Genomic DNA, 16,395 nt, shown 5'->3' with positions numbered 1-16,395 from the left:
TGTATATATACATATAGAAATAATTAAGTACATATGTATACCATATAGAATCTCTCTCTAGATATATATAAGAGATAGAATATATAATTACTAAATCCAATTAAATAAATCCAACATGAAATTAGATAAACTAGTAATAGATAATACATTTTAAAAAATCTAACTAACTAAAAAATTACCTAAAAAACTAACATATATCACCTAACAATCTAACTAACATATATCAATTATCTAATAAATCTAACTAACTAAAAATCTAACTAACATATATCAATTATCTAATAAATCTAACTAACTAAAAAATCTAACTAACATATATCAAAAACTATCTAAAAAACTAACTAAAAAACTAAATAACTACTAAATATTGTTTATTAGTATTATCTAAAAAAACAATGAAAAATCCAACATTATAATCGATCGACGACGGCAGTGAGGCCGGGCGGGCGGGCGAGTTCGACGACGAGGCCGGGCGGGCGGGGCTCGACGACGGTAGACGAGGCCGGGCGGGCGAGGCTCGACGACGGCAGCCGATCGAGAGCGCAGTAGAGATCGAGTTCGACGGCGGTGGGCGCGCGGGAAGCCTCGGCGACGGAGGGTGGGATCGGGTGCAGCGGCGGAGACGGGATGCGGCGCGATGCGGGCCGGGAGAATGGCGCGGCCGGGTGGGGGTAGACGACGACGGTGGCGCGGCAGGACGAGCTCGACGACGGCGGATGGCGCGGCCGAGACGAGATCGAAGATGAACAGAACAGACGTTCGATATATATAGGCCGGGACCCTTTAGTCCCGGCTAGTAACACCAACCGGGACTAAAAACCCTTTAGTCCCGGCTGGTATTACCAGCCGGGACTAAAGGCCGAACCCTTTAGTCCCGGCTCGCCTTACAAGCCGGGACTAAAGGCTTTTAGTCCCGGTTGGTTTGACCAGCCGGGACTAAAGGTATTTTTGGGCGCGCAACGAAATTGCCGCCCACTCTTTAGTCCCGGTTCTTAGTCTGGGCCGGGACTGAAGGCCTAAAAGTTTTGGCAACCCGCCAGCGTAATTGGCCTGGGGTTTTGATTTTGTTTAATACTAGGTTAAACAATTAATTCCATATCAACTTCAATACTTTGCAACATTTATTTTAAAAAATACTATTGATTAACTAATTATTTATTGTAAATAGGAAAATTTTGTAACCTAAAGTTTTTAATTTCTTTTATGAATATAGAATATAAATGTTACTAATACTAAGTATTTTGTTAATGCAAAAATATATTTGTAACTTAAAATTAATAAAACTAATATTATTCGATAGGAAATTTATTATCACATTATTGTAACGTCAATGTTTCAATTTTTTTTCGGTTTTTGACCAAAATTGACAGGAAATTTTTGTTAAACCTATAAAAATAAAGAAAATATAGTATTTTTTGTTGTACAACTTTTTCAAATGAAAAAATGGCCTATATAAGGATTGTTGTTTTTTCAATTCGACCAAAATTAACAAACTTGGTATTCAAAACTTTTCAATTCGAAGTCATTTAGAGTCCATAATACTAGGGACAAAGTGTTGTTTTTTCATTTGACCAAATTTGACTTGGTCAAACTTGCTCAAATGAGACACTAAATGACCTCAGATGAAAAAACTCTGAATACCAAGTTTGATCATCTCAGCAAGATCTACAATTGTTACATAGATCATTTTCCCATTTGAGAAATTTTTATCAAACACTAGTCACAATTTTCCTTATCTCTTATAGACTTCTAAAACTATGTCACACACTTGTGAAAATTGAACTACATTTTGTTCAAGCTTTCTCAAATGAAAAAATGGTCTATATAAGGATTGTAGATATTGATGATATGAACAAACTTGGTATTCAAAACTTTTCAATTTTAGACAATCTAGGGTTCCGAAAACTAGTTTGTAGGCGTTGAAATTTAAAAATCATAAATTTGAACCGTCCAAACTTTCTCAAATGGAAAGTTGACCAAAACAACAATTGTAGATCTTTTTGAGTTTAACAAACTTGGTATTCAAAACTTTTCAATTCGAAGTCATTTAGAGTCCATAATACTAGGGTCAAAGTGTTGTTTTTTCATTTGACCAAATTTGACTTGGTCAAACTTGCTCAAATGAGACACTAAATGACCTCAGATGAAAAAACTCTGAATACCAAGTTTGATCATCTCAGCAAGATCTACAATTGTTACATAGATCATTTTCCCATTTGAGAAATTTTTATCAAACACTAGTCACAATTTTCCTTATCTCTTATAGACTTTCTAAAACTATGTCACACACTTGTGAAAATTGAACTACATTTTATTCAAGCTTTCTCAAATGAAAAAATGGTCTATATAAGGATTGTAGATATTGATGATATGAACAAACTTGGTATTCAAAACTTTTCAATTTTAGACAATCTAGGGTTCCGAAAACATATTACATAATATCCGTCTCTAAAACATAATATATTAAACATGCATCGTTGTATCATGCGGGCACAACAGTGAATTTCTTCTTGACGTATGACCCTTGGTTATGATCTTGTCGTAACCATGGAGTGTCTTCATCATTTAACATGATGCTTGGATCTTTCTTCACTATGAAGGGTGGAATTCGGACATTTCTTTCGTAATCTTCGGACATGTCTGACTTGTCTTCAATTCCTACTATATTTATTTTCCCAGAAAGAATTATGTGGCGCTTTGGCTCATTGATCATTGAGTTGATGTCTTCGTTTTTTCCTCTCTTTGATTTTGTAGACATGTCTTTCACATAGAACACCTGACTCACATCGGCAGCAAGGACGAATGGTTCCTCTTTGTATCCAATATTGTTGAGGTCCACTGTTGTCATTCCATACTCTTTGTCGACTGTTACCCCTCCTCCGGTCAGCTTCACCCATTGGCACCGGAACAAAGGGACTTTAAAATTAGGTGCGTAGTCTAGTTCCCATATCTCTTCTATGCGGCCATAATATGTTTGTATATTCCCATTTGGATCTGTGCCATCTATGCGAACACCACTATTTTGATTGGTGCTCCTTTTATCTTGGGCAACTGTGTAAAATGTATTCCCATTTATCTCGTACCCTTGGTACGTGAGGATATGCCACGATGGCTGCCTAGCCAACAAATACAGTTGCTCATCAATATTGTCATCGCCTTGACATTCTTTTCGCAACCAACCACTGAAACTTTTCATGTGCTGACGCCTAATCCAAGCTTCAGTCTTCCCTAGAAACTTGGATCGTAAGAACTCCTTATGTATCTCGATGTACGGATGCACCAATGACGAGTTCTGAAGAACTGTGTAGTGTGCTTTATTGAAATAATCGTCTTCCATGCCAATATATGTTTTCTTCCCTAAAGTTCCTTTACCACTGAGTCTCCCCTCATGTCGTGATTCGGGAACGCCAATCGGAGCAATGTCAGGAATAAAGTCAACACAGAACTCAATGACCTCCTCTGTTCCATAGCCCTGGGCGATGCTTCCTTCAGGCTTAGAACGGACTTTCACATATTTCTTCAAGACTCCCATAAACCTCTCGAAGGGGAACATGTTATGTAAGAACACAGGTCCAAGAATACTAATCTCCTTCACCAAATGAACTAGGATGTGTGTCATGATATTAAAGAAGGATGGAGGGAACACCAACTCAAAGCTGACAAGACATTGAACCACATCGTTCTGTAGAGTAGCTAGTTCCACTGGATTGATTGCCTTCTGAGAAATTGCATTGAGAAATGCACATAGCTTCACGGTGGCTAGACGTACATGTGGAGGTAGAATTCCTCTTAAAGCAACTGGAAGCAATTGCGTCATAAGCACGTGGCAGTCGTGGGACTTTAAGTTTAGGAATTTTTTATCTGGCACATTTATTATACCCTTTATATTGGAGGAGAATCCCGATGGGACCTTGATGCTGCTTAGACATTCGAACATGCTGTCCCTCTCTTCTTTGCTAAGCGTGTAGCTAGCAGGACTTAAGTAATGACGTCCATCACCTGTCTTCTCTGGATGAAGGTTGTCTCGTTCTTTCATGCACTGCAAGTCCTGGCGTGCTTCAAGTGAATCCTTTGGCTTCCCGTACACACCCATGAATCCTAACAGGTTCACACAAAGATTCTTTGTCAGGTGCATCACGTCGATTGCGTTGCGGACCTCTAGGACTTGCCAATAGGGTAGCTCCCAAAAGATGGACTTCTTCTTCCACATGGGTGCATGTCCATTAGCATCTTTGGGAACAGATTCACTGCCTTGTCCCTTTCCAAATACTACTTTCACATCCTTGACCATTGCGAGTACATCTTCCCCGGTTCGGTTATGAGGCTTCTTCCGGTGGTCTGGCTTACCTTTAAAATGCTTCCCTTTCTTTCTTACTTGGTGGTTCAAAGGAAGGAATCGACGATGGCCAAGGTACACGACCTTTCGACATCTTTTCAAATATATACTGTCAAGGTCATCAAAACAATGTGTGCATGCATTATATCCTTTGTTTGTCTGACCTGAAAGATTACTTAAAGCAGGCCAATCATTGATGGTTACGAACAACATTGCTCGTAGGTCAAAGTGTTCTTGTTTGTACTCATCCCAGACACGTACACCTGGTTTGTTCCATAAAACTAGAAGTTCTTCAACTAATGGCTTCAGATATACATCAATATCGTTGCCAGGTTGCCTCGGACCTTGGATGAGGATCGGCATCATAATGAACTTCCGCTTCATGCATAACCATGGAGGAAGGTTGTAGATACATAGAGTAACTGGCCAAGTGCTATGACTAGTGCTCTGCTGTCCAAAAGGATTCATACCATCTGTACTTAAGGCGAACCTTAAGTTTCTAACCTCATTTGCAAACTCTGAAAATTCTCTATCTATCGCTCTCCACTGGGACCCATCAGCTGGGTGTCTCAGCATATTGTCTACCTTACGGTCTTCTTTATACCACCGCAACAACTTTGCGTGGTCTTTATTTCTGAACAAACGTTTTAAGCGTGGTATTATAGGAGCATACCACATAACCTTGGCAGGGATTTTCTTTCTAGGACGTTGTTCACCCTCGACGTCACCAGGATCATCGCGCCTGATCTTATACCGCGATGCTTTACATACCGGGCATTCATCCAAATTCTCGTATTCATTGCCATGGTAGAGGATACAGTCATTAGGACATGCATGTATCTTCTGGATTTTTAATCCCAAAGGGCAGACAACCTTTTTTGCTTCGTACGTAGTGGTGGGCAATTCATTTGGCTTCGGAAGCATCTTCTTTATGAGGTTTAATAAATTCCCAAATGCCTTATCGGATACACCATTCTTTGCCTTCCACTGTAGCAATTCCAGTGTTGTACCCAGCTTTTTTTGCCCCTCTTCGGCCATCGGGTATAGCAACTTCCTATGATCCTCAAGCATGCGCTCCAACTTAACTTTCTCTTTTTCACTTTCCCATTCTTGTTGTGCATCACGAATGGCATCGCCAAGAGCATCACCGAGATCATCTTCTACCGCTACCTCTTCTTCATCTCCCCCCATTGTAGTATCATCAAAGGCACCATACTGAGCAATAATGTCATCAATGTCTAAATCTTCTCCTTCACCTTCTTTCATCATGACCCCGCTTTCTCCATGCTTAGTCCAACATATATAGTTTGACATGAAACCTGACTTAAGCAAATGTGAATGAAGACTCATTGAGCTTGAATATTCCTTTAAATTCTTACATAGGGCACATGGACAGCATATGAAACCATCCCGCTTATTTGCCTCGGCCACACCTAAGAAATAGTGCAAGCCCTCTATAAAGTCTTGGGAGCGACGATCGGCATTGTACATCCAATGGCGTGACATAATCTGTATTACACGACAAATTATGAAAACCTTGAACATAATTAAGTATTTTATTACACAACATAAATGACACACACACGGTTGATTAATTAACTAAGCCTGGCTACAACGTAAGCAATCCCAACTATCATTAAACAAACTAAAACTACAATGCACTTCAGTAACATAATTATTTTGTGATCGTACGCAACTAAAACAGACAAATCATTCTTCTGTTGAATATCAATAAGCTTCTCCTGCTGGCTCACTGCCTCATCAGCAGCATCCGCTACCTCAAGCGCACCCAAATTCTGCACGTATGTAGCATAATCTTCCTCCCAGTACCAACCATCGCATCCATTGCCCTCCCACTGAAATTAAAGCCAAAAAATATTTAGTCAAAAATATTCAAGAAAAGCAGGTCAATTAGCCATAATTATAAAATGCGTAAGAAACTCACATCGCGATCCGGGCACTTGTAGAAAACACGACCCTTGTTGGGTCCCTGTCTCTTGACTCGGTACTCCATCACAATCTTCTGCTTACACTTGCCGCAGATAATGAGAGGGAGTTCTGGCCTCAGTCGTTTCGCAACCGAACGAGAGGCCGAGGATCCAGTAACAGTTGTCATCTACTTTCTATACTTATTTTTGCAAACTAGTGTAAATTTCATATTTTCAAATATTCATCAAATTATAGCTCAAAAACATGTTTCAATAAATAACCATCCGTACTAGTTGACCTTGCTTACGTGATCATCTCGACGAGCATTTCTCCACCGGACGGCACCGTACTTGGCCAAGGAAGAGCTCCGATTCTACGAGAAAGGGAACACGGTCTTCCACGACCGTTGCCGCTCTCCCTCGTAGAATCAAAGCTCCTCCTTGACGTCCGTTACCGCTCGGCAGAGAACATGCTCGCCGACATGAACACGGTCCGCAAGTTCAACTAGTGCGGATTTTCTACAATTTTCTAACAATTTTCTAAGTTTTTCATTTCATGGAAAAATTAATTCTAAGATCACGTAAGCCACCGGGGACGAGAATGGCGCGTGCTCCAGCGAGGACGAGCGAGGCGTGATTTTGATGAACTAATTTAACTTTTGTTTATCCAAACATATATGCAAATCATCATGTGATTTTGAGCTAAAAATGACATATAAAATCATAATAAAGTCCAACATATAAAGTTACACATGCATCTACATCGCAAAATGAGATAAGCTACTGATAAAACATAAGAGGATTAAGTTTGTTACCTCCAAAATCGAAGAGCAACACCAATGGAGGGGGAGAGTGCAAGAACAACAGCAAGCTGAAGAACAGAGGCAGTGAGTTTGAATAATGGAATGGCTCGGGCTCGGGGAGGAAGAATTGAGCAGAATTATAGGCCGGGATAATTAGTCCCGGTTAGGGGTCCAAACCGGGACTAAATATTAATCTTTATTCCCGGGGCATAACCCAAACCGGGACTAAAAGCTTTAGTCCCGGCTGGTATTACCAACCGGGACTAAAGGTAAACCTTTAGTCCCGGTTGGTAATACCAGCCGGGACTAAAGATCCCTGCCCCGCGGACGACCGTTGGGCAGGGACCTTTAGTCCCGGTTGGTATTCCCAACCGGGACTAAAGGGTCCTTTAGTCCCGGGGGCAAAAAATGCCGAGGCTAATGCTAAATTGGGACATCGTTCTAAAGTCTGTTCTCTAGTAGTGTCTTGGTGGTGCTGCTGCTCCTGCTGCTGCTCCTCTTCTTGGTGCTGCTGCTGCTCCTGCTCAACATTGTCCAGCACGGGCTGCTGCTGCTGCTGCTGCTGCTCGACATTCTCCAGCACGGGCTGCTGCTGCTGCTCGACATTCTCCAGCATGGGCTGCTGCTGCTCCTGCTGCTCGACAATCTCTAGCACAGGTTGTTGTTGCTGCTGCTGCTCCACATTCTCGGGCTGCTGCTCCCCTTCCATCTGCACCACTTATTGCGAGGAGTAGATCAGTGGACAGCAGGAAAACTACTACATCAGGAAGTGCTAGAAAGTCGAAAACAGATGTGGCTAATTGCAGTGTCCAAAACATCCAAGGACCAGGCTACTAGCTATATATAAGACCAGTATTGGTTGATCAATAAGACAACAGCATTTGAACATTGCAGACAAAAACATAGAGGAATATTTGCTCACCTAGATGAGGCATTGTATAACTATAACATGTGGTCTTTTTTAGATTATTTTCTATAAAAAAAGGACAAAGAACTTTTTCAGAACTTTATAGCTTTATGTGCAAACTAACACTGATCTCAAAACATTCTTCAGTATATCTGTTCTTGCCAATTATTAATAGGATAAATCTTTTCCTAGCAAAAAGAAAATCCATAGCATGCAATTTGAAGAAAAATAGGTTCTTTCATGCAGCATGTCCCTCAAAAATCCACACATGAAACATTTGTTCAATACCGTCATACCGAACATATAAGGCACATAAGGGCTTCAGAGAGCCCAAACTTGCTCAGACCACCTTCACAATAAACCACTATGCAAGAGAAGTAAGCAAGATATGAAGCTTAGTCTACCAGAAACGACTTTTAACACTGTTCAACTAAAATGTCACATATCAAACGGATCAGCTTCTTGATAAGAACAAAGAATAAATCCTTGTCGGTGCCCTTTTTACAAATCAAATTAGTTATTGTGTGCATGCCAGATCCTTGATAAGAACAAATACTAAATCCTTCATGATGATGCACAAATGCAAATTAGGCTACACAGTACCTAAGACGTTCGGCCTAGCTTGCTCGGAGTCTCGAACAATGGATCTTAGCCGTGGTTGTTCGGACAACCTTGCCGGTTCAGCTAGACAGTACCTTCATTAGAATAAAGACAAAATCCGTTTAGCAAAGGGTGTGTCACTTAATTTTCACATGAAATTAGATTGTAAAATGAAACAAAAGATGAGATTTGAACATGCTATATATAAGAACAGTATTAGTTGATCAATAACATTTGAACATTGCATACAGAAACATAGAGGAAAATTTACACTCCTATATGAGGCATGGTATAACATATGTGGTCCTTTTGAGATTGTTTTCTATCAAAAAATGGACAAAGAACTTCTCAAAAACATATAGCTTTGTGCGCAAACTAACACTGATCTCAAAACATTCTTCAATATATCTTGTTCTTGCTAATTATTAAAAGAGTAAAAATTCTTCTTAGCAAAAAAAAAAATCCATATAGCATGTGATTTGAAGAAAAATAAAGATATTTCATATGCCTTTCATGCAGCTTGTTCCCAAAATCCACACATAAAACATGTGCTCAAAATCTGTACTGTTATCGAACATAAAAGGCACATAGGGCTGCAGAAAGCCCAATCTTGCTCAGACCGCCTTCATAATAAACCACTACACAATAGATGTAGGCAAGATACGAAGTTTAGTCTACCGGCAACGACTTTTCATAAGCTGTTCAACTAAAATGTCACATATCAAATAGATCAGCTTCTTGATAAGAACACAGACTAAATCCTTGTCTGTGCCAATTTTTTGCAAATCAGCTTAGGTATTTTGTGCATACCAAGATTGTTTATAAGAACAAAGAATGAATCCTTCATGATGGTGCATAAATGCAAATTAGGCTACACAGTACCTAGCTTGCACGGAGTCTTGACAATGGATCTTTGCTGTTGGCCGGTTGGACAACCTTGCCGGCTCGGCTAGACAGTTCCTTCATAAGAATAAAGACTCAATCCGTTTAGCAAAGGGTATATTATGTTAAAATTTTCACATGCAAATCGTTTGTAAAATTAAACAAAACATGAACTTCTCGTCAACATTAGAGGCAAGATGCATAACTACATCAGCAAGGACCAAATCAGTGGACAGCATGAAAACTACTACATCAGAAATTGCTAGAAAGTGGGAAACAGATGTGGCTAATCCAAGTGTCCAAAACATCCAAAGACCAGGTTACTAGCTATATATAATACCAGTATTGGTTGATCAATAACATTTGAACATTTCCTACAAAACATAAAGGAAAATTTGCACTCCTATATGAGGGATGGTATAACGTCGGGTAGTTTTGAGATTATTTTCTATGAAAAAATGGACAAAAAACTTACATGCATATAGATTTATGTGCAAGCTAACACTGAGATCTCATGCAACACATTCTTCAGTATATCTTGTCCTTGCTTAATTTTAACAAAGTAAATTTTTTCATGGAAAAAAGAAAATCCATATAGCATGCAATCTGAAAAAATAAGGATATTTGATATGTCTTTCATGCAGCATGTTCCCAAAATCGACACATGTAACATTTTCTCAAAATATGCACTGTAGTACCGAATATACAAGGCACACAAGGGCTTTCGACAGCCCAAACTTGTTCAGACTGCCTTCATAATAAACCACTAAACAATAGGTGTAAGCAAGATATGAAATTTAGTCTACCAGCAACAATTTTTATCAAGTTGTTCAACTAAAATGTCACATATCAAACTGATCAGCTTATTGATAAGAACAACAACTAAATTCTTGTCGGTGCCCTTTTTTTGCAAATCAAATTTGGTGTTTTGTGCAAACCAAGATCCTTGACAAGAACAACGACTAAATCCTTCATGATGATGCACAAATGCAAATTAGGCTACACAGTACCTGAGGCGTTATGCCTATCTTGCTCGGAGTCTCGGACAATGGACCTTAGCCACGGCCGTTCGGACAACCTTGCTGGTTTAGCTAGACAGTTCCTTCATAAGAATAAAGACTAAATCCGTTTAGCAAAGGGGTATGTCACCTAATTTTCACATGCAATTCAATTGTAAAATTAAACAAAATAAGATGAGCTTCTCTTCGACATTGGAGGCAAGATGAGTTACTACATAAGCAAGGACTAGATCATCGAACAGCAGGAAAACTACTAGGTCAGAAATTGCTAGAAAGTGGAAAATAGCTGTGGCTAATCCAAGTTTCCAAAACATGCTAAGACCAGGCTACTAGCTATATATATATAAGACATTTATTTGTTGATCAATAACATTTGAACATTGCATACTTGACATAGAAGAAAATTTGCACTCCTATCTGAGGCAGGGTATAACATTTGGTCCTTATGAGATTATTTTCTATGAAAAATGGACACTTTTCAGAAACATATAGTGTGCAAACTAACACTGATCTCAAAACATTCTTCAGTATATCTTGTTCTTGCTAATTATTAACAGAGTAAATCTTTTCTTGGCAAAAAGAAAATCCATATAACATGTGATTTGAAGAAAATAAGGATATTTCATATGGCTCTTATGCAGCATATTCACAAAAACCACGTCCATTAAACATTTGCTCAAAATATGTACCATATACCGAACCTGCAAGGCACATAAGGGCTTCAGAAAGCCCATACTTCCTCCGACTGGCTTCGCAAGAAACCACTAGGCAATAGATGTAAGCAAGATATGAAATTTAGTCTATAGGCAAACAACTTTTAACAAGTTGTTCAACTAAAATGTCAAATATCAAATAGAGCAGCTTGATAAGAACAAATACTAAATCTGTCGGCGCCCTTTTTTTGCAAATCAAATTAGGTATTTTGTGCATGTCAGATCCTTGATAAGAACAAAGAATAAATCCTTCATGGTAATGCACAAATACAAATTAGGCTAAACAGTACCGGAGGCGCTCTGCCTAACTTGTTCAGAGTCTCGGATAATGGACCTTAGCCACAGCCGTTCGGACAACCTTGCCGGTTCAACTAGAAAAATCCTTCTTCATAGGAAATAAAGACTAAATCCGTTTAGCTAAGGGTATGTCAGGTTAATTTGTCACATGCAGTTTGATTGTAAAATTAAACAAAGATGAGCGTCTCTTCAACATTAGAGGCAAGACGAGTCACTATATCAGCAAGGACAGATCAGTAGACAGTGGGAAAACTACTACATCGGAAATTGCTAGAAAGTGCAAAACGTATGTGACTAATCCAAGTGTCCAAAACATCCTAAGACCAGGCTACTAGCTATATATAAGACCAGTATTGGTTGATCAATAACATTTTGAACATTTTGCATATAGAAACCTAGAGGAAAATTTGCACTCCGATATGTGGCACGCTATAACATGTGGTCCTTATGAGATTATTTTATATGAAAAAATGGACAAAGAACTTTTCAGAAACATATAGCTTTGTGTGCAAATAAACTAACACTGACCTCAAAATATTCTTTAGTATATCATGTTCTTGCTAATTATTAACAGATTAAATCCTTGTCAGTACCCTTTTTTGCAAATAAAATTAGGTATTTTGTGCATATATACCAAGAGATTCTTGATAAGAACAAACACTAAATCCTCTATGATGATGTACAAATGAAAATTAGGCTACAGTATACAATACATGGCTACCTGAGTCGTTCTGCCTAGCTTGCTCGGAGTCTCGGACAATGAACCTTTGCTGCGGCCGTTTGGATACCCTTGCCGGCTCAACTAGACCTTTCCTTCATAAGAATAAAGACTAAATCAATTTAGCAAAGGGTATGCCATGTTAAAATTTTCACATGCAATTCGATTGTAAAGTTAAATAAAAGGCGAGCTTCTCTTCAACGTTAGTGGTAAGATGAGTCACTGGATCCAGGGGCGGACCCACTGTTGTGCCTGGGTATACCCAGATCAGTCGACACCAAGAAAACTACTACATCAGAAAGTTCTAGAAAATTGAAAACTACTACATCGGTAAGGACCAGATCAGTCGACGACCTTGCAGCCTCAGCTCGGTAGACTGAAGAAGCTTTATTTGGACGGAGCCATGCTGAAGGGAACCAACAAGGCTCCGACGGTAGAGGCCAGGGGCTGCTTGGTTCACTTGCGACGCCTTGCAAAGCGCTCGCCTGAGTGCCTTCGGCGTTGTGCGGGCGAGGTTCGGCTCGCTCCCATAGGAAAGCCAAATCGGCTCGCCCGGGCGGGCGAGCTCCTCCCCCGCTGGCCGACGCAGCGAGGCAAGGCTAGGCGCAAGGTCACGCTAGCTAGGAACGAAGCAGCCCCTGGAAGGCGATGCGCTGATGCTGAACTTCTACTTAGAGGGCCGGGCTCAGCTCGATCAGTTGTGCAGCAGGGCTGAGGGAGTGACAGCCAGGGTTGAGGACTTGAGGGTGAGGGATCGGAGCGGGAGTGAGGGCTGGGGACTTGAGGGACTTCAGCTTGAGGGATCGGAGCGGGAGTGGGCTGTGGATGTCAGTCACTATATATTTTGTGTTTGCTGGTCCTTGCAGATACCCATGCCCATGCGCATGAGGCCAGCTTGCATACGGAGTACGTCCTGTGCTGTCTACTCCAGTACGTACTCCTTGCTTTACTGTGATTCGTAAGCATGCGTCAGCGGGGTGTTAGTTGCTCTGGAGTCTGGACCTACTGTACACTCGACGGACTCTGACGATGGATACCGCAAGCGTTGGCTTGCCGGATAGACCATGCATGCACTGTAGCAGCAAAGGCCGCTCTCTCCGAACTCGATCGATCGCCGCCATTATTGCGCTTGTCGGAGTCGATGACGACGAGGACGACAAAGACGCTCATATATACCCAGCGGACCAGAAGTGGAGGCTAGCTAGTACTGGCGAACATGCATATCGTTTGTTTTATTTTTCGTTCATGCATGTCATTAAAGTACCGCTGCATCAGGCCAAAAATTTAAGCTGATTGTGTTATGGTTTACCGAGATCCATTAGTTCAGCTACATTCCAGCCGAATTAGTTTCTAGCTACAACCATGTATATTGTAGAATCGATAAACATCGCATGAGGTTTTAGATTTGTTTTCAGTCTTGTGGCCGATCACCGTACCTTTTTCTACGTTGCTGCGCCCTATGATCGTGAAAGCTGCGTCCCAGGGTGCTATCCAAGTGCTGCTTGCCTGTGAGTCATCTTCTAGTCCCGGCTTGCCAATTAGTAGCTCTTAGATTCGGATGCTACGTGTACTAAAGTCATAGTATATGGCTTGCAGCTAGCTGTCAAAATAGCCTGTGGTAGTAGAGGCTATAGTGGCCTCGGGAAAGAGAAAATGAAATGCATGTGCCGGGTAGAAGGAAATGAGCCGTGAAACCGACAGGTGAGAGGAAAAGAGGCCTGGTGAGTAGAAAGGAGGAGGAGTACTCCGTATGCATCTGGTTGGAAAGTTTTGGTTTTAGCGATGCTTGTATCTATGGTAATGTCACATCAGTTTTTGCTCAGTGGTTTGACTGGTACGGTGAAGGCGGATTTCAGTGGTCTGGCTATGTGCACAGTGCAATGCACGGAAGAAGCTACCTGCACTACAGAAGCAACCAGAGCGCTTTCAATCTTACTGCTGGGCATATATGTTTGTAACCAAATGATGCACCAGCATCGTGCCTGAGGTAAATATACTACATGTTACTTATGATTATCTTACAAGTACCATGAACTCATGTGTTGATGTTGCTAGACCGAATTAATGTTATTAAGCATATTGCTTCAACCAGTTAGGCAGTTACTATTCAGATATTACTTTATTTATGCAAATTATAATTCTGAACATTAATGCAAAGTCCTATACCATACATTATGCTACTATGGCACTAGATGTATCATGAACACGTGACTGGTCACGCTATTAGCAGCAATGACGCGACCGGCGGCCCGCGCTTGTGAACTTGATGTCACTTAATATCAAGGATGAGGTTGATAGTGAACACAAAGCTTCCTTCTTCATTCATGTCTTCATATGTATACAATCAACTCAGCCAGCCTAAGAACGGCACAGGCAAAGGCATTGGATACTTTATCCCGGTGTGATTCGATCTGCTCTCTAGCTACGCGGCCCGTTGCTCCCTCTCGCATCCGAGGCGTGATTTCTATTTCCGGCTTTCCTTGGTGGACGAGCGATGGAGTACTAGTGCATGCTAGCTGCTCTCGCTGCAACGCGACATGGGCAGGGGATGCGCTGCTCAATCGACCTGCGCAGGCGTCGTGGTTCCTGTCCTATTCCTGCCTATGCGGTGAGAGAGAGCCTCAACAGCTAGCACAGTCCGCGCGGCCCCACGTACGTGAAGAAATGAGAGGCCCGAACATGATCGACGCAACACGAGCGAGTGTGGCAGAAGGTACAAGTGCGTGCATCTCGCTTTACTGGTCGTCTTTGCGTCTTTCACCTACACTCGCCGGACTCCAGTACGGCTACCGCAAGCTAGCGTTGGCTTGACGGACACCATGCACGGTGACAGCAAAAACCGCGCTCCTCCGAACTTGATCATCGCTGCCACTGCGCTTGTCGATCGGAGTCTCGGAGAGGAGTCGATGACGACGACAAAGACGGACGCTCATGCCCCAGGGACTAGAAGAACGCATGTTATGACGTGGCTCATCGAAAAAATCGCATGCATGCAGTCGTGTGCTTTGGCTGTTTTCCGTCGACCAAGCTTGCACGCCGCAAAAAAGAAAAAAAAGAGGTTCGACCGAAAAAGAAACGTGATTTTGACGGCCATCGAGAGAAATGAAACGCACTCATGGTGTAGTGAAAATAATAATGATATGATTAAGATGCTCAGACGGACGGACGCCTCGCTCACTCTCCGCAGCGCTTGCGCCCCTCCCCATTCTTATCCCTTCGCGTCTTGCCCCACACCGGACGACGCAGCCATCGCTGCTACCCTGGCCAGCGACGGCTCCTTCCCCCACCCACGGCGTCCTCTTCCCCCACCCGGCGGCTACTTCCCCCACCCCCGACGTCCTCCTCCCCACCCTGGCGGCCTCCTCCCCACCCCGGCACTTGACATGGAAGCGGTGGCTGCATCGCAGCAGCGCACGGGCCTTCTCCCCGCGCTCGAGCTCCGCGAGGCCAACCGCGCAGTCCCCGTCGTTCCTCGCGCCCGTGTCAACCACTACCACCAGTATAGCGGTGAGCACCGCGGAGTCGAGGCCACAGGGCGAAGGCACCCCCGCGCCGTCGCATTCGCGGCGGTCCTCGTCGCCACCACTGGCAATGCCCAGGATCTGAAGTAGCCACCACTGGCTGCCGCTGCCGACCCCCGGCGGCCGAAATCGACAGGCACAACCTTCCCCTCCCCTATGTTGCATATGTATGTTTTAAATATTTCTAGTGTTTCAGATGTATGTTGCATTTGTTGCACGTGTTGTAAAAGAAGATCAGGAGATGTTGCTCATGTTGCATATATTGCAACTGTTTCAGGGGCATGTTGCAAGTGTATGTTTCGAGTGTTAGGCCAGTCTCAATGGAGGTTTCATAAGGGTTTCATTCTCATTAATTACTATGACACATCAGCATTTTGGATGACTTGTCATGATAATTATGAAGAGAGAGATGATCAGAGTTTCGTGGGGATGAAACTCAATTGGCTCAGTTACCTATGCCGATGAAACCGAATGAAACACGCATTGAGGGGCCGAGAGTTTCATCGGGAGATCCCGTGCGGCACCCGACGGTCACCTACGCATCGTCAACCCACGTTCCCACAATCACCAGCGAGCAGCCTGTCGCACCGGAGGGGTCGCCGCGCCTCCTGCCTGCCATGCGGAGGAGCTCGTCGCGCCTCCCGCCTGGAGCTGCTCCGGGGAAGAAGCCG

General features: G+C 42.4%; 1 protein-coding gene across 1 annotated transcript; it reads right to left on the bottom strand.

Annotated features, from left to right (window-relative positions):
• Window positions 1-2,482: 2,482 nt before the first annotated feature.
• Window positions 2,483-6,990, bottom strand: LOC136485989 (uncharacterized). Its single transcript, XM_066482762.1, has 6 exons — window positions 6,282-6,990; window positions 6,091-6,192; window positions 4,777-5,845; window positions 4,157-4,680; window positions 3,237-4,003; window positions 2,483-3,116 (listed from the first exon to the last, which is right to left on the bottom strand). The coding sequence occupies exons 1-6, from the start codon at window positions 6,450-6,452 to the stop codon at window positions 2,483-2,485; spliced, it is 3,267 nt and encodes a 1,088-aa protein (XP_066338859.1). The 5' UTR covers window positions 6,453-6,990.
• Between the last annotated feature and the right edge of the window lie 9,405 nt (window positions 6,991-16,395).

This window comes from Miscanthus floridulus, chromosome 10 (genome assembly GCF_019320115.1).
Source record: "Miscanthus floridulus cultivar M001 chromosome 10, ASM1932011v1, whole genome shotgun sequence".
In the NCBI taxonomy this organism is placed as follows: Eukaryota; Viridiplantae; Streptophyta; class Magnoliopsida; order Poales; family Poaceae; genus Miscanthus; species Miscanthus floridulus.
This window is presented reverse-complemented; position numbering and strand designations above follow the sequence as displayed.